The 19,696-nt window shown below is 30.4% G+C and overlaps 2 protein-coding genes across 2 annotated transcripts in view; one reads left to right on the forward strand and one right to left on the reverse strand.

Annotated features, from left to right (window-relative positions):
- Positions 1 to 2,610, reverse strand: part of wuho (tRNA (guanine-N(7)-)-methyltransferase non-catalytic subunit wuho) — a 19,190-nt gene extending 16,580 nt beyond the window's left edge. The window contains exons 1-2 of the mRNA XM_067280966.1: positions 2,452 to 2,610; positions 2,077 to 2,374 (exon numbers count right to left, since the gene is read on the reverse strand). Of these exons, the coding sequence (XP_067137067.1) occupies positions 2,077 to 2,156 (80 nt within the window). The 5' untranslated portion in view covers positions 2,157 to 2,374; positions 2,452 to 2,610. The remainder of the gene's footprint in view (positions 1 to 2,076; positions 2,375 to 2,451) is intronic.
- On the forward strand, positions 2,474 to 19,058 carry Rtc1 (RNA terminal phosphate cyclase 1). Its single transcript, XM_067280967.1, has 7 exons — positions 2,474 to 2,674; positions 8,010 to 8,081; positions 11,259 to 11,434; positions 16,084 to 16,409; positions 16,548 to 16,707; positions 17,808 to 17,911; positions 18,853 to 19,058. The coding sequence occupies exons 1-7, from the start codon at positions 2,536 to 2,538 to the stop codon at positions 19,001 to 19,003; spliced, it is 1,128 nt and encodes a 375-aa protein (XP_067137068.1). The 5' UTR covers positions 2,474 to 2,535; the 3' UTR covers positions 19,004 to 19,058.
- The last annotated feature ends 638 nt before the right edge of the window (positions 19,059 to 19,696 follow it).

The raw sequence follows: 19,696 nt of genomic DNA on the forward strand, positions 1-19,696 counted from the left end.
GTAACAAAGTTTGTTAGCCCTTTACTAACCAATTGGACTGGACAATTAAGTCAAACTGTGGAAAAAGTTCTCAGACTGTATCATAAGCCCACTTCTAGAAAAATATTAAAAGTCTAATGTAATTAAATGTAAATATTAAGTCTAATTCATATTGTAAATTTCTGATGAGAAGGAAGCTAAGTACATTTCTGTTTTCTGAAGTTTGTAAAATTCATTCAAAAACAGTACACTTTATTTAATAAATTAATTATTTTTATGTAATAAACTTCTGTTTTTTTCTATAAAGAATTTTATTTATATTAGAAATGTAAACTGAAGCAATGTTACTTTTACCATAGCTATACTTTCAATTTGAACTTTAAAACAATATATGTTGCTTTTGTTCACAATTCTACGTACTTCTCCAATATTAATTATTATAAATTCTTACCTTCAATATCACCATATTTCCGCGAAAATTTTTCGAAATTTTTTTACTAATCTAAAAAATTGCTTATTTTTGCCAAAAAAATAAGCAGATTTTTTCGAAAGGTTATATCGATATTTATTCGTAGAGTCTTAATTAACAAAAGTAATAATTTTATAACAGATTTAATACACAGCATTTTAATAAATTATCATATACTAGCAGGTAGGCCCGGCGTTGCTCGGGCAAAAGTAACGATAGTGAAGATTAAGATTATTACGTTATAGTCACGAAAGAAAGAGAGTAATTTCATCAACAAACTAAGTATTTTTAAAGAAAGGTCGAATTTGAAAATCGAATGTCCTAATATTGTTCGATTTTCACGACGTGTTCTGATTATATCGTTCAATTTTCATCGAATGTTCTAAAGAAGAAAAGTCGAGAAAAACCGAACTAATCTGTTTAAATTTGAAAATCAAATATGTTCTAACGTATTACTCTTTTTCTTTTTTTTTCCTCCAGCGCCCGTAAATCTTGCACGTCGCTTTCTCTTGTTCTCCATTGTTACTTAACACTTCCATTGTTGATGGAAGTGTTAAGACTTAATCCTGTCCCTCTCCCCGTGGAAAGGAATTTCGAAAAATCCCTTCTTAGTGTGCATTCTCGTGACGTACCCTAACTGTGTACCAAATTTCAACTTTCAACTCCTAACCGTTTGGACACGTCTCGATAATGTATATAGAAGCTTTAATCTCGTCCCTCCCCCCGTGGAGAGGAATTTCGAAAAATCCCTTCTTAGTGTGCGTTTTCGTGACGTACCCTAACTGTGTACCAAATTTCAACTTTGAACTCCTATCCGTTTGGGCTCTGCGCTGATTATTATTATTATTATTATTATCAACTCGTCTCGATTATATATATAGATATAGTCCGAAAATGTGAAATTTTTTATAGTAGACACTATAGGTAATCTAGTTTTGCTAAGTTTGCGTACTTTTCGAGTAAAAAAAATTTTTAAATTAACGATTAACTACTGGTATCTTTAAGAATCGAAAAGAGATCATTAAATAGTATTAGTGTGAAAAAGTTTGTATTTTCCATGCCAATAATACTCTGTTATTACTTCTTTCTAAAAACGTCTTATAAAAATAAAGGTGTGAAAAATACTGTATTGTTATTTCGCTTTTTTCGAAGCATTCCCATGTTCCCATGCTTTTTTCACGAACTAGGGAACATCGTTTTCAGCAGCTCATTTCTTGACTGTCAAAAGTTTTCATCCTGCATTAATGAGAAAAATACTTAACGCAACGCGTCTCCAAACTCCTCTATACTGAAACGCTGACTATGGATGGTCACCGATCGTTAGCGCCACAAGCGGAGAAAATATCAACTAGCGTCTATACGCTCGGTACAATAGACAGAGAGAATTGGTGGACGGCCTTACTAGCGAAGCGATCAACTGGCCTTGGTTGGTTAGAACGTGCTGCCCACTGTTTCCTTGCTGGAATCAGAGACGAGCCGCCATCTTGGCACCAAGGGTTACATTAACCGAAATGGGTCTAAAACATGGGGGTTAAAAACCCCTCATTCAGAACTGCAATTTTACCTAATAAAATATAATAAATCTTATTTAAAATTATGACTGTAAGTGATTAAAATTAAATATTTACCTTGTTATCTCAGGAAAAATGAGTAATTTGTCATTACTAGAGAAAATGACATTTTTGAAATTTTTATAAAATGAACACATTTTTACACAAATTTCATAATAATTTCGATCAATTTAAACGTTACGAGATTTACGTATCTTCTGTTAACATGTAAAACAATGTTAAAGCAAAATTGGTTCACATTTCCACGTAAAATCGTTCAAAAAATAAACTTCCACGTGCATAGTGATGATATCTACCAGTGAAATTGAAATGATAAACAAAACGGATTAAAAATCACTTAATCATTTATTATTCCCTAAAAGTAAAAAAATAAAAAGAATATTAATTAAATAAAAATTTTTATACCTTATTAAGAAACAAAATAATAAGTACCGAACTGTAAATTTTCTTACTGAATATCAATTCTTATTCGTTTTTCCGTATCGCGTATTCTGTCTATTCGAACCTATTGAGAAAATGGCCGCCTCTAAGAACACGTGTCTTGTTTACGAAGGTTCCAACTTCTTTCGACAGCGTTTAATACTATCCACACTTAGTATGAGACCCGTGAAAATTAAAAATATACGCTTTAAAGACGAAGAACCCGGTGTTAGAGGTGAGGTAGTTATATTTTAATAGTTATTTAAGTTGTTCAAAAAGACACGTCGAATGCTGCAGTTTATCCAAGTTATTACAAAAAATGAATCAGGAAAGCGATTACTTTTTAATATAAAGATCCTTGTGATCATTATTCACAAAGATATAAGTTGGATTTTATTCGTTATTGTCTTTGAAGACATTAGAGATTTAATTAAGAAAAAGTGATGTATAGATGAAGAAAATGTTATCCATTTTTGATTAGTTTATATGAATTTTGGGTTAGGGCATTCTAAAGATTATGATATTCTAAAATCATTGCCCAATTTTTGATTATTCTTGAACATGTCGGTTAAAGTGTACCTAGGTAACCCCAATGGCGATGCTTCAGTTCGGTTAGGTTGGTTTGGTTAGGTTAACTACATAACTACATTTTTAGTAGACGTTTCCTTTTTTTTTTCTTTTGTTTAAGAACTACCATGAATCAATAACTAGTGACGTTAAACACTGGGCGGCCTGCCGGTGGCTCCCCTCCGGGAGGAGTCCGTCAGAAGCACTGCCATTGGGGTCACCTAGGTACACTTTAACCAAAATGTCATATGCAAACATATTTGCTATTTCTGAATTGTCTTGATTTAAAAAATTACTCAATTTCTTCTCAGCTTATGACAGATGTCATAGACTAGTAAGTTTTATATTAATCTTTACCAATCTGTTAAGATTCTTAAAATCTCTTAGTATACTAGATAAGAAAAAGTGTATCCAGATCAAGTAAATATAATTTTATTAAAAGCTTTTATTTTTTAGAAGTATGCTAATAATATATAAATGCAATGTTGTAGTAGATTGATGGTGGATAGGATGATCATCTCTGAAGATCTGTAAATCTGAAGGCTATTTTAATTATGTGACCGGGAACTAATACTGGGACAATGTTTACTTAACCGCTGGGAAAGTAAAAAGAAAAGATCAGAATCAGAGTTGCACATTTAAAATTTGCCAGAGTCAGAGTATTTGTTTACAACTCCACCATACTGATTCCAACATATTTGTCTCTGGCCGTGTGTAGTATATGTTGCCATGTCTGTTAGGTGTTGTTTCTGTTGGCACAGCCTTTTCCACAGATGAAACTCATGAATCACTTGTAAAAACTTGTCGAATTAAATCTTTGTAATCACTTGTCGAATTAAATCTTGTAAAAGCTTTTTTAGTTTCTAGAACAAGTCCAAATCATGTAGACATGTTAGGTGAATTGTACAAATGTTCAAGGATCTCCTAATCTCATTTCTCTAGAAGTGATGTTACAATTCTAGCAATGTGGCAATGAGCATTGTTGTGACAAAATCAGTTGTTCATGCACAAGTGCAGGTTGTAAGTGGTATTCAAGGAATTGCTGGTATGAGGTTGATTCCCATTGGTAGATATTATTCTAATTGCAATATGGTGATCCATACACTCATGAAAATAGCTTTGACATTTAGCAATGAGTGCTGTACATGGCTGAAGACTACGGGTATAGGACAAAATAATAGGAACACCTGTGAAAGAATACAAAATATTTATTAGTAGGGAGTTGGGCCACCATTGGCCTGAATTACAGCTTGTATCCGACATGGGATTGACAAGTAAAGGTTGTGCAGAAAGTTTAAAAGAATTCGCAGCCATTCCTCCTGCAGAGTGGTCTCGAGTTCAGGTAGTGTGCGTGGAGGAGGAAACTGAGCACGGACTTTGTTCTCTAAAAAAACCCCACATAGGCTCAGTGATGTTGAGATCAGGGGATTGAGGACACCATGTGAGATGTTCCACTTCATCATTATGTTCATCCAACCTAGTTTGACACACAGCGAGCTGTGTGTACAGGGGCGTTGTCATCTTGGAATAGAGGATGTTCTCCAGGAAACAGAGTATGAAGCATAGGGTGTAAGTGATCTGCAAGAATACTGCGATAATGCTCGCCTCTGACCTTCTCCCTCAGGACTATGAGTGGTCCCAAGCCACGTCATGATATTGCTCCTCACAGCATCACAGAGCCCCCTCCATGCTTTATGGTAGGAACCAGACAGTCAACATGAAATGCCTCTACTGGTGTTCACCAGATGAACACACGTCCAGTGGTCTGAAATAATGTAAATGATGATTCGTCAGACCAGATGACCTGTTCCTATTGCTGTTGTGTCCAGTTTCGGTGGTCTCGGCACCAGTGTCATTGCTTCATAGCATTCTGCGGTGACACTAACGGCTTTGGGATGGCTACTCGGCCATGAATGTTTGCAGCATGTGGCTCCTGTTGAATAGTTTTGGTGGATACGGGGTTCTGGAGATGGGTGTTCATCTCGGAGGTTACCTGTGGCCGTGTAGTCTTACGTTTTCGGGTGACTGTCCTCTTCAATGCTTGTCTATCCCGGTCAGTCAACTTCAACTTTCGCCCACTGTTCAGCTTCGCAGAGGACACCTTTCCCAGTTTTGTGTAGGCTGTCATAACCCTTGACACAGTGGACCTTGAAACGCACATAAGGTTGGCTGTTCTAGACACTGACGCTCCAGCGAGGCGAGCTCCAATAATCATGCCTCTTTGCACATCAGACAGGTCGGACATAATGGCGCTTTGCTGGGAACAGAATTTTCTCATGCAACTGTCACATTGCCAAATGCTCGACTGATACCTTCCCCTTCACTCCCACTGGATGGCAGAATGTTGCGAGACGTGGTGGGACTGTATTGGACGGTCGAAGTACAACACATTTCGAAAGGGGTGTTCCTATTATTTTGTCCTATACCTGTACATAAAGGGCTTGTAAAAACTTTGCTAAGTACAATCCTGTTGAAATTTTTTTATTTATTGATCAATAATTATGACAGACTCTTATTTATGTAATAAATAATTAATTTATGTAATTTTTCTATTTATATTTGAAACTTTTTAGTGCAAGTTTGTGCTTTTTTTTATTGGTATGAAGAATACAAATATAAACATGTACAAACTCAATTTTTAGATTAAAGCCAGATTACAACAGGCTATATTAATGCTACTAACTACTAATTAAATTTCGAGTAGGCTCAAGCGAGTTTACCTGAAATTTAATTAGCAGTTAATAGCATAATAAAGCCCATTGTATAATTTGGCAATTGTTTGGCATAAATAGAATAGATTATTATATACAAATGACAATTTTTATCACTGTATTTTATTATAAAATGATAATTTTATCATATTATACTAATTTTTTTCTTAGCAACTATCACTCTTAGGTACTGGAAGTTATAATATGTCTTTTTAAAACCTTTCTATTTCCAGTAAAACATAAAAAACATTAACGTGTTCCAACAAATGTTTTCGTATCTCTATTGAGAACTGCTTCAGGTTCATTAATGTTCTAAAATTGGAATGCGCAGAGTTTAAAAATTAACTGCCAATCAATACAGGCATTCGAATTATTTGATGTAAATTAATTTGGCTATTTATGCTCCTCCCCATTATAGGCTTTCACTGATTGCATATTAATACTCTAGCCCATAATTCCATGAGTAAGATGTCACATCTGTTGTTGTTGTCCCTGGTATGCATATTGCCATGCATACAATATAGCGTTGCTGTCTTTATAATTTATGCAGTTTCCTGCTTTGCTGGTCTTGTATATTTCCAATTTTTTCAATTCCCTTATATGGTTGGTTTGGAATGATTTTTTTTATAAGGGTAGCGGCTGTTAGGTCAGCATGTATATCTGGGTTTGACGCATATGTAGACTATGCGGTTGTATTCTTATTTTTGTCTATGTCGTACTTATGTTCTTTTAGCCTTTTTTTTTTGTATTGACCTTTTTGTTGATCCTATATATACCAGGTTCTTGTGAAATCTATTATCCTTGATTGGTACTTTGAATATTCCTGGTGCTCTTATGGTGTTCATCTTGTCTTTGTCATCAATGTGGAATCAAATTAACGTATACAAGAACCCAGACAATATATGAGCTGCTAAGAAATGACAAAGACAAGATGAACACCATGAGAGCGCCAGGAGTATACAAAGTACCAATCAAGGATAATAGATTTCACAAGAACCTGGTATATATAGGATCAACAAAAAAGCTAAAAGAACATAAATACGACATAGACAAAAATAAGAATACAACCGCATTGTCTACATATGCGCCAGACTCAGATATACATGCTGACCTAACAGCCGCTACCCTTATAAAAAAATTATTCCAAACCGACCATATAAGGGAATTGGAAATATACAAGGCCAGCAAAGCAGGAAACTGCATAAATTATAAAGACAGCAACACCATATTGTATGCATGGCAATATGCATGCTAGGGACAACAACAACAGATGTGACATCTTACTCATGGAATTATGGGCTAGAGTATTAATATGCAATCGGTGAAAGCCTATAATGGGGAGGAGCATAAATAGCCAAATTAATTTACATCAAATAATTCGAACGCCTGTATTGATTGGCAGTTAATTTTTAAACTCTGCGCATTCCAATTTTAGAACATTAATGAACCTGAAGCACCCGATAGAGATACGAAAACATTTGTTGGAACACATTAATGTTTTTTATGTTTTTAAAACTTTTCTATTTCCAGTAAAAGACATATTTTTTTCTTAGTTTAATATAATATTGATGTATGAAATTATTTATTTTAAAAGAAGTTTTTAACAATTATTGTTCAGTTTTTATTAATATCAAATAGTTTGTTTTCTAATATAAATTCCTGTTTTTAAATTGATGATGATGATAATTTTAAAATATTGAAGAATTGCTATTGTAAGTTTTACGCAGTAGCAATTGAAATAAGATATATAATATAATCATCATCTAACTAAATTACATTTATTTTAGAGGTGACTATTTGAACATCTATTATTAATTGTTATTTTTATTACATTAGTTGCAATTATAATTAATATTTGTACAGTTATTATTAATTATTTTAATTATTGTGTCAAATTCATTACTAGCAATTATTATAAATGTTTGAATAATCATAATAATAATTTTAATTATTATATCAATTCTATCAAGAGCAGCCAAGTTCCACATTAATCTTTCCAAAATGCATATCATCGATTATGATTAAGAATTAAATAAATTAATTAAATATAATTAACCAGTTCCACAAAGTCGGCAAATATTAATAAAATCGCAATGTTATTTGATTATGATAGGAAGAGTATAGAAAATGTATGCTGTAAAAAAATTTATTTAATTAAATTATAAAAAATTATTATCATTATTATTATTTAGCTGTGACAATATTTTTGATGAGTAAAATTTCAGTTTCTTTACTTTACATAGTATATTTTGTTTTATAAGAATACAAACACTAAACTTAAATTGTTTTCAGATTTTGAAGTTTGCTTCACCGAATTGCTTGATAAAATTACAAATGGAACCCTTGTGAATATAAATGAAACAGGTATTTATTACTTAATAATTACATTTTAATTTCAATATAAAAGAAAATATTTGTTGATATATTAATTACTAGCAGATAAGCCCGGCATTGCTTGGGCAAAAAGTAACGATAGGGAAGATTAAGATTATTACATTATAGCCAATCTTATCCGTTTTCACAGAATGCAAGAATTTGGTCCTCCTGTTTCCAGAATAATTAGAAAATTTTTAGATGGGTCTAAAAATATGTTCAATTTCCTGCAAAAACGCAAAAAACCACATCTGTGCCTGTAAATCTTGCACGTTGCTTTCTCTTAACACTTCCATTGTTAACAACCTCTACTCCGCGAGGGGAAAATTTCGAAAAATCCCTTGTTGGTGTACGTTCTCATAATGTACCTTATCAGTATACCAAATTTTAACTTTCAACTCCTAACTATTTTGGCTCTGCGCTTATTATTATTATTAGCCTTAATCCTCTCCCTTTCCCCCACGGGCGGAATCTTGAAGAATTTAGCAGGTATATAAAAACATGTGCGTATTCGAATGCAACGTTGTGTCGAAATTTCAAAGCAATCTGAAGAACTTTTGGAGATTTAAGATTTTGAACAAACAAACATTTACATTTTTATTTACAGTATATAGATATAAACAATGTAAAAAGTGGTAGCTGACAATATGTAACAAATACAATTAAAACAAAGGAAATAAAAATTATAGTGATAATATCCGATTTATTTATTTATCTATATCCACAATATTGCTAATTTACATTATTAAAAAGTTTTTATTTCTTCTGTTTTATATTTTTTTAATATACAGAATGAAAACAAATTCTAGAATAATGTAAAATTGGATTTTGAAGGTTTTTTCAGTGCCTTCAAAGAGTTACAAACATATTGTTTAATGTTCTAGTCTTTGTTAATTAATTTTTAATCAAGACATTTGAATTATATTCTTTTTCTTATATGATATATTTGATAATAGTAAGTTGTATTCTACAATAACAAATTGACTAAGGATATTAAATAATGATAATGTTATAAAGAGAAGCTAAATACAGTGATACCTCGGTTTTCATCAATAATTCATCCGAAAACAATCAACAAAATCCGAAACCAATGAAAACCAAGACAAATTTTTCCATAGGAATCAATGTAAATCCGATTAATTTGTTCTAGAGACTCCAAAATACGCACCAAAAACACATTTTTTAGAGAATGAATATAGCGTTTAATACTAAAAACAGTATGAAATGAACATAAAATGAATATATAAGACTAATATAATAAATAAATGAACATTAATATGTTATTTATCTTTCTGAAGACTCTTCTTCGCGTGTATGAAAGCCGGTGAAGAGTGTTGGAATCAACGATCAAAATTATTGTTAAATGCTATTCGACTTTGTCTCCGAAACAGAATCGCCATCTAACTGATTTTGTTTGATCCAAATTAATAATAACTGTTCAACATTTTCAATTGTTTGAGATCTCTGTTTCGTTAGTACATTTACACCTTTCGCTACATTAGCCTCCTTTATCGCTTCCTTTTTCAACACAATGGAACTTATTGTGGATGGCGATTTCTTGTACATGCGGCTGATTTCAGCAATCTTAATGCCGCTCTCATATTTTTCTATGATTTCCTTTTTCAATTCAGTCGTGTTCCTCACCTTCTTCTTCAAAGGCCTGCTGGCTCTGGAAACTTTCTTCGGTCCCATGATGGAGCTAACAGAGTCAAGTTACTAAACTTAATGTGCAAAAAATTGCGACCGAAATCAATGTGCCAATGATTGCTAATTGTTCGTATTACATTTAAACACCTTACGATGCACTAACACTTTCAGGAATCGCGCCCTGTCATTGGCGAGACGATGCCTTCTCTTTAACCAGATGAAAGCCACTTCCATTTTCCCGCCTAAACTGTCCTTATATATGCACGCCGGTGGCTGGCGGTCCTCCATTCAGCGTCCCTGCTCGTCTATAGCTCTCTCTTTCAAATTCAACGGATTGTACGGAACAATCATATTGGTCCAGATTTGCCCAATCCTAACAAGACACGAGCCACCATGACAAACAGGAAATGAAAGCAATTGAATTGTTTCTCTAGACATGCGGGTTAATGCTTGCTCAATGAGAAACAACACCATACTGCAGAGGAAAACGTGAGTCGCCTTCTGATTTTGGTGAGGTCGCGTGGGCACACCAACAAAAATCGAGACAAATTTTTCACAAAAAAAATCGATGAAAACCGAAACCGACAGTAACCGAAGTCAACGAAAACCGAGGTTTCACTGTAGTTTAAATAATTAAATGAAATAAAAAACAGCTTTTTTTTCACGAGTGAACAAATAATGTCTCCATATTGATATTCTCATATAAACAGAATCTTTCAAATACAAAAAATATTTTGTTTCAAATATTTTCAGATTATGTCTCATTGTCAATAATATAAACTAAACTCTGTTTTCATTCTCCAATTTAATATATTTTTTTCGCTGGCTTCTTCAAATCTTTATAAAATATAATGTTTATGTTACCAATCATCCAAACATAAAAGTTCTAGGAATTATCAAGAATGTTTTGCTGGTTTGTGATAATGACAGAACATTACATTTTATAGTTTTGGCTCCTTTACATCCATTTCCGGACTCACAGACTTCACAAAAAATAGAATAAAGCTATATAATATCAGTTTTTAAAGTTTATTATATTTTGATCCACAGAATCTATAGTAAATAGAAAAGATGTAGAAAATTTTGAGACATGTTCAAATAATATTTCATTATCACAGTAGCATATGGCATGTTATGTTCTTCTGAATTTTGAACTGGTTTTGGTTCCTATTGCTAAAGATGGAACATAATGTTTAAAATAAAATTTGGATTTTTTGATGAAAGTCATGGTTCTTGATCTGACCTGTAAGAATAGAAATAGTTTTATTTTAATATTCATTAGAAATGTAGAATAGGTGTATAATTCTCAGTGATTATATTCATAAGTATTTATTTATTATGAAATTTAATATGTTAAACAGAATATTTTCTTCTATTTTTTTTTTTTTTTAATTTTAAAATTTTATAAGAAATTTTAATTTAAAAACAAAATATATAAATATAAATGTATTGAGATTAAAGTTTATTATTGTTGTGTATATAATTTAATATTTTAAATATAGTTTATTTTACTTCTCTTAGGAACAGTTGTATATTATCAACCAGGTTTATTGTATGGAGGAAAAATAGAACACGATTGTGGCACTGGACGTTCAATAGGATATTATTTAGAAGCTTTAGTATCTTTAGCTCCTTTCTGTAAAAAGCCTTTGAATGTTACACTTTATGGCATAACAAATGATGACTGTGATCCTTCTGTAAGTGTGTTGTTTATTTTAATTTTTAAATGTATATAAAGTTTTTTTTAAAATAAAATTGAGTTATTACAATAGAATTTCTTAAAATTGAAAAATTATTGGCACCATATTGTGAAATTAGAAATCCACACACTACTTTTCTCTTTAGATAGTCGAATATTTTATTATGTAAAAACATTCTTGACCTTTTTAGGCCAAATTTAGTTACAGAAAAGTCTTGCAATAGAACAACGAATGCCATGGAATTGAATAATTGTTATTTTAATTTAAACTATATGGTAGAGTCCCGGAAACTCAACGCTTGATGAGTTTTACAGAATGCCAAGTTATCATGTCATTAAAAAAAAAAAATAAAAGCATATAACAATTTTTACCTCTGTAACTTACTTGATCCTAGTGTTAAGTTATTGTTCTTCACTGGCAATATGTGATAATAGAATGAATTCCATTTATTAACAAAGAATATAACTCCTTTTCCAAGGTGCCACTGGAAAATGCCACAATGCAAATGTCACTAACTCAAAATTAGCCACTTAATAGTCAAATTTTAATTTTTGAAAAATATTAACTACAAATAGAAATACTCGCTATTGGTACAAAGTTAATAGTCTATGAATTTTTACATATAATACTTTTATAAAAAATCCACAATTTAGACTAGCATCATCCCTTGTCGTAAAACTTGTCATCATTTCAGTCCACATTAAGTTATACTTTACTGCGATATTAAAATTAATTTGAATGAAACTTAATTACAAAAAAATAATAATAAAATGAATCAAAATAACAAAAAGTTTTACAATATTTTAATTGAGATTAAACACTACGATAAAATTTTAAGAGATTATTGTCATCAAGATATGAAATGGTCACAATAGTAATGAGAATAATGATGGATGTATATGTATAACTAATCAAATTTATCAATTATGTGTGGTAAAAGAGAAGTTTCTTGTATTTAACAATATAGCCAAATTAATGCATTTTTGGCATTAATCACATTAGCATGTTTAGATGATGTATGAATAAATGTATGCTCTTATAACCTAATGGTATGTTCTTTCATTTCAGTAATAATAATAGGAGCATTCCACTATGCTTTAACACCTTATTCTAAAACCTATTGTGCAATGAAGTAGTTGCAAAATTATTAAAACCAAATAGTAGAACCATTATGTTACAAATTCTTTTGGTTTTTAGTAAGTTTGATCATATAGACTCCAGCTCTATTCATTCCAGCTCTATTCATATCTTTTGTTCTGTCCTTATCTGACCTTGATATTTACATAACAGAAAGCAAATCTAACATAAAGTTTCATGTTTGCTTTAGCTATATAATACCAGATGAGTTCAAAAAATATATTATTCATATTCTGTAATTTTGAAATTGAAAATTATATAGATGCATATCCTGTTCTTACTATAAAGTGTTCTCTGCAGATCATTTTTATTGGGATGAAAATTGTCTCTGTACTTTCATGTGGAAATGCTAACATTGAAAGAGGATTTTCAGTTCATGAAGAGTGCATTGTCAATTATCTTAGAAAAAAGTTCCTTATTGCAAGGTAAAATGCACATGAAGGCAGTACTTTCGGAGTACAGTGGAGGAATTACTTATATTTGCATGAAAAAAGCATGAATTATGTGCTAAAAAATTTACATTTATAATTTCAGGAAGCTTCTTTGCCAAAAGGAAGCAAAACACAAAGATTGTCAAATTGTAGAGAAGACAAAGATACAAAAAAGAAATATAGAAACTGAAAGAAAAAAGGGTAAAACAGATGAAAATTGCCCAAAAAAGAGGCTGATATTACTGAAGATAAGATAAAAATTCTCAGAAGTATGTACATCTGCACTTTCATTGTGGGCAATTTAAAATACTTTCATGTGTCGCAATGGCCATGAATCACTTGTTTAGCACTTCATTAGCATATATTTCTTCAACTTTTCATGTAACTGCAGTATTCTTGAAGAGAGACAATCAGAAAATAAAGTACATTTTTCCGGGCATTCACAACAATAGGAGAAAGGTTTTATATTTTTAGTTATTAGCACACTTGCTTCATAGCTGATGAGTCTATTGTAAAACAAAATTCAAAATTGAGAGTAAATATTGAACTTTATGCTTTTTAATTTTATCGTTACTTATTTCTCCAGTCTGCTGATGATACTGTTGGTGTTTTGTTTCATAAGTGACAATTAATATTATATTTCTTATTACCATATATGCAATATATTTTCTATAGTAAATCTTTACAAACACAAAATGTAAATTGATAGCAGTTTGACTAACTAGCTATCTTGTTTTGTTCAATGTGGTCAGAGAAAAATTTGTTTTAACCCCAGAAAACCTGGAAATGTCAGGGAATTTCATTCTCAAATTTTCGTAGTCACTCCGTAAACATTTATAACAACATAATGTTTATCTCACATAAAATCTTGTAAAGCGCTAACTTTTGTTGTTTTTGGTTAATTTTATTCCTTTATTCAGTAATTAAATTTTATTCAGATTAATTTTAATATTTATATTTATATTTTAATCTAAACTGTTATTCAATTCTATGCCATTTAACATTCCATATTGTAAGAATTTTCATTAACTGAAGTTAGCCTAAAAAGGCTGAAAATGTTTTCTCATTTTATAAAACATTTGACTACTTGAAAAAGCAGTGTAAATTTCTAATAGTTTCTTAATATTTAAGCTATTCTTTTTGTTAAAAAATGAAAATATAATATAAATTACATTTTAAAATGAAAGAGAAAATGAGATTATTTTAAGTAAAATTGTAAGAATAATTACAATAAAAATAATCCACTAAACAAAGCATTAATTACAAATAAAACATACTAACCTTATTGAACTTTGGACTTATTTTTGAAAATTATGACTAACATTTTCAGTTCATGTCTAGTAAATTTTGTTTTATTTAATTATTATATTGTTGTTAAATTATAATAATAGATTACTATTCTACTAGTAGCTCGGAACACCCCCTAGTGGGCGTTCTAGCAGCAGCAGTGTCATTCCATGGTATAAATAAATTCATATCAATAATAAATTCCTATTACAAATAAAAATAATAATATACTGAATTTCTCATGGCGTACCCTACTAAAACGCAGTCAAAAATGCAAAAAAAAACTGCATTTATTATTGTTTTAATATTGTTACGCAAAATACTGAATTTTTTTGTTAATTTAAATAATAGCTAGGAGCGCCCCTAGTGGCCATTCTAGGCATACCATTACAGATAAACTGACACGCAATCAATGGCTTATATTATTAGATTGCATAATTTTTCTTTACTTTCATCTGCTACTAAATACTATTTATAATGATAAAAAAAGCAGTCAGCATTTACGTGGTAGATAATATACACCATACTGAGTAGAAAGACCTTAGTAATCATAAATAGTTTAGTTTTTAACATAAGATATTAACAATTTTGTATGTTATACTTGTATATCTTATTGGCTTCTACATGTTGCACTTGATCTTAAAAGAGAGAGTAATTTTGCCAAATCTTTACCTTGATATTTACATAAGATACTTCACACATCCTTTCCCATGCGTCCTTTATATCTTAGAGTTGCAAACTTTCTTATAAATTCTATGTTTTTGTTGATTATTTATCTGAAAAGCTATGTTTGTTACAGTTTGTTTATATCATTAATGTGTATACTATTTACCATATAAATGCCAAATGCTTTTTTCTAACATCCTGTATAGTTATATAAATACTAACTAGCAGGTAGGCCCGGCGTTGCTCGAGCAAAAGTAACGATAGCGAAGATTAAGATTATTACGTTACCTTACCCGTTTTCACAGAATGCAAGAATTGGGTCCCCCTGTTTCTGGACTAATTAGAGAATTTTTAGATGGGTCTAAAAATATGTTCGATTTCCTGCAAAAATGAAAAAAACTGCATCTGCGTCTTGCACATTCACTTTCTCTTAACAATTCCATTGTTGATGGAAGTGTTAAGCCTTAATCCTGTCCCTCTCCCCCATGGAGAGGAATCTCAAAAAAATCCCTTCTCAGTGTGCGTTCTTGTGATGTACCCTAACTGTGTACTAAATTTCAACTTTCAACTCCTAACCATTTGGGCTCTGCACTGATTATTATTATCAACTTGTCTCAATTATATATATATAGAAGATTATAAATATGTAATTTTAATATCTTAGTAGTGTTTACATTAAAAAATTAATTGTCTTTTATATAACCAAAAGTAACTGCTTTGACAGATATTAATTCCCACATGACCTTTTTACAACAATAAAATACTTAAAAATTACCAAAAAAGTTAGTTATTAAAAGACCATCCTCAGGTAAGAAACATTATATTGAATGGTTTAGAAACACAGAAATAACATAGAACAGAAAACAATAATGCTGAACCATTTTAAAATTAAAACAGGTTTTATATAACAAAATAAGAATTTTGAAAACACATTAAAATCTTTAAGTTTATTCTAAAGAATTTTATTCTGTTCTGTTTATATAACTTGAAAATGTTTGAGTTGTTTAATTATAAATAAGCAATCGTTTTTTCTTGAACTATTTACTTTTTGAAATTACTTCTGCTATTAATATTTTAGTATGATTTAAAATTGATCAATATATGTACATTTAAAATTTTTTTCAGGTAGATGCCATAAAATATTCATCATTACCTGTACTCAAAAAATTTCTAATCAATAATGAAGGTATCGAAATAAAGATAATTGGTAGAGGAATGGCTCCTAATGGAGGTGGTCAGGTGAAATTCACCTGTCCTATTTGTAAACAGTTAATGCCAGTACAATTAACAAATCCAGGAAAAGTTAGAAGAATCAGAGGCATAGCTTATGCAACTAGAGTTTCTCCACAGATGGCAAATAGAATGGTAGATGCTGCAAAAGGAGTGCTTTTAAAATTTTTATCAGATGTTTATGTATATACCGATCATTGTAAAGGAAAGCATTCTGGAAAGTAAGTAAAATATGTTTTATTATTTAATATTATTTGAATGAAATAAATATATTTTACAAAATAATTAATAATTAAATTAAAATTACTGATAAATTTAAAAATTAATCACCATTATTGTTTTATTATTGAAAATTCTAGATCTCCTGGTTTTGGTATTTGTTTAGTGGCAGAAACAACTGAAGGTGCTTTCCTTTGTGCAGAAGCTATATCAAATCCTTCTGGTTCAGATAAAGGTCCCAGTGTTCCTGAAGATATAGGGAAAAAAGCAGCATGTTTACTTCTAGAAGAAATCTATAGGGTATAAAAATTATAAACTACTACATTTCCTTGATTAAACCCTGGAGGTTTATTTTTAAAGCATGTATCCCTGGGGTTTATTTGAAAATGTTGAGTTTTTTGAGGTCAGTTTATAACTTTCAACAGGTAAAAATTGAAAGAAATACCTTAATTCCATGTACAGTTTCCAAACTATCAAAACTATTTATTGACTTTATTTATGGATTATAACTATAACATTTGAAATAATTATTGTTTTCATAATTAACACAATTCATTATTGCTTCAATGCTATTGTAGAAATTAAGATCTTGACTACCATCTTTTGGTTCAAACTCGCCATCTCTTTCGGAAAGAGCCAGTGAGTTTGAACCAGGGTTTTCCTAATTACTCTTCAGCTAATAAGCTCTCAACTTATGAATGCAATTTCAACTTTCCTATGCTTAATATTCAACAATATTTATAATTTTATTTTTAAAAATATTTCCATGAACTTTGGAATAGAAAATACTGTTTGACTCTAAATAATTTGAAAAGGTAAAACTTTAGTTAAACTCCTTATTTACTCTAAATTACAATACTATATACAGTGCAGTAGATCAACATGTTTCCCATGCTTTTCAACCCAGGGTTTAATCAAAGAAATAACATTTTTCATTACATAGATCTATGTGAAGAAGTAGATTGATTAGATATAAATTTGTTCTTCAAATTTTGTTTAGTAACAACTTGAATACAGGTACTCCTCACTTTACGACCTATCTGCTTAACGACCAATCGAGTTTCGACCTGCAATTCGGGAATCCCCTTTCTCAGCTTGAGTGTCGATCAGTGGCGAATGGTGACATGTGCACTAAGCATACTATAATAGGCTTGCACGTACTATAATTGTCTTTTTATGAATAAATTTGAAGTTTGTTGCATAATTTGTATAATTTTACAACGATCCTATATTCCCGGCACAAGCTCCTCACTTATCGACCAATTCGCTTAACGGACGTAGTCGTCAGAACGGAACTTGGTCGTAAAGTGAGGAGTGCCCGTATAATTGAGATATTTATTTATTTTTTTGATATATGAAAACTATTATACATATTAATAATATAAAATGAATTAATTTAGGGTGGATGTATTGATTCATCAAATCAGAGTTTAGCTGCTCTTTTCATGGCTTTAGGACAAGTAGATGTATCAAAAGTTATCATTGGTCCACTATCACCATACATGTAAGTAATTCTATATTGTATTTGCTGATAACATTAATGTTAACTGTTTACTGTTTGATAAACAATATTAACTTATCAAAGATAATACTGTATTATATTCATAAACAAAAAATTTTCACAGTATGTACATGATTTTAAAAATAAGCAGACTTTATAGCAGATTGCATACAAGCCAAAAGTGCTTGACTTTTCTAAAATGATTTTGCTCTGGGAAATACAGTATGAATTGTATTTACATTTGAGGAGTTTCCTTAATGAATGTGTTTCCAAAATCTTAAAAACTTTATTATTTAAGATTATAACTTGACAAAATAATTAAACAGATACTATTATGAGAAACTGTAGTTGATAGTTAGAAAAAATAATTCAAAACAACATCAGTAACTAAATCATATAAATGAAGAAGAAAGAATATGTTGCTCCTTGAGAAAAAATACTGATATTGTTTGCTAGAAGCAATTTTAAACATTTAACAAATTAAGAAAATTTTAATAAGACATGGAAGGAATTAAATTGTTAAGAAATTGATCAGTTATATTTAAAAACTATACAGTGATCAAGTCCCAGCAACTTTAATTCGATATAAAAAAGTAACTAGGGAGATGTTGAAATTCTGTTAAAAATAGATTAATTAGGACTAAAATGGAAGTATGCTAATGAGGTTTTCAAAGTGTTTACACTCATAAGTCACACAATATCATAGTTAAACCTCCAAGTTCTCAACTAGAGTAGACTGTCTCAAGCTGGATTTAATTACAATGTGACTTCTGAAGGTAAATTGTTAGTTAATTTCCTTCTTAGTTCTAATTAATCCATTTTAATATAATTTCAATATTTCTTGTAGTTACTTTTTTATGTTGAATTAAAGTTGTTGAGAATTTACTGATTACCCTGTGTATCTTAGTAGGCTGATAAAGATTTCACATTATTCTTAATTTTAGGATCCAGTTTTTACGGCATACTAGAGATTTTTTGCAAGTTATATTCAAGATGGAAGTGCAACATCGAGAAAATGAAAATATAGGAACTGAAAAAGTATTACTTACTTGTGTTGGTATTGGTTTTACTAATTTAAGTAAAGCACAAACATAAGTATTTGTAAATATTGCTTGTATATATTTTAAATAAATATTTTAAAATGAAACAATTTGTTTTTAGAAAAATTTATTCAGATGTATTCAGAATTATATCTTTCCAGTTTATTTTTTTTCTATCAATCAAACATAAACATGTAACAAATTTATGAATTAAAGAGATCAAATCTATTAGAAACAGATAAAACACATTATTAATCATTATATAAGATAAATATTATATATAAATGATAAATCAGTCTCACATCGTATTCAATGATGCATTTAGTTCAAATAATCTATTTCTTTATACAGTATGGTCCAAAGTCAGGATATGTAAGAAATGGTTGCTGTATACAGTAACAAACTGGAAAGGCATGATACAACTTTACACAAAATAGTTACAGACACGAAAGATGTATGCTTTCGACATTCATGAGTATTTGGTTGAATCTATTTGCAGTTATGGTTTATTCTAAGGATATTCTGGTATAATTTTATTTTCCTTTATGCAGAAATAATCTCTCAACAAGAGTTAGATTTACAGAATATTGTGATATTTCATTGTCAACAAGAAAATTGTAACAATATTTGAGGAAATGGGCAATTTTTATTTGCGTCTAAGATCTGGATGGTTAGAATGTGCCACAGCTGAAGCTACAAGCACCTATTGTCTAAACTCATTAACCACGAATCGCAAGAAGTCAACAAT

Source organism: Centruroides vittatus, unplaced genomic scaffold, assembly GCF_030686945.1.
Source record: "Centruroides vittatus isolate TY-2023 unplaced genomic scaffold, ASM3068694v2 contig_900, whole genome shotgun sequence".
In the NCBI taxonomy this organism is placed as follows: Eukaryota; Metazoa; Arthropoda; class Arachnida; order Scorpiones; family Buthidae; genus Centruroides; species Centruroides vittatus.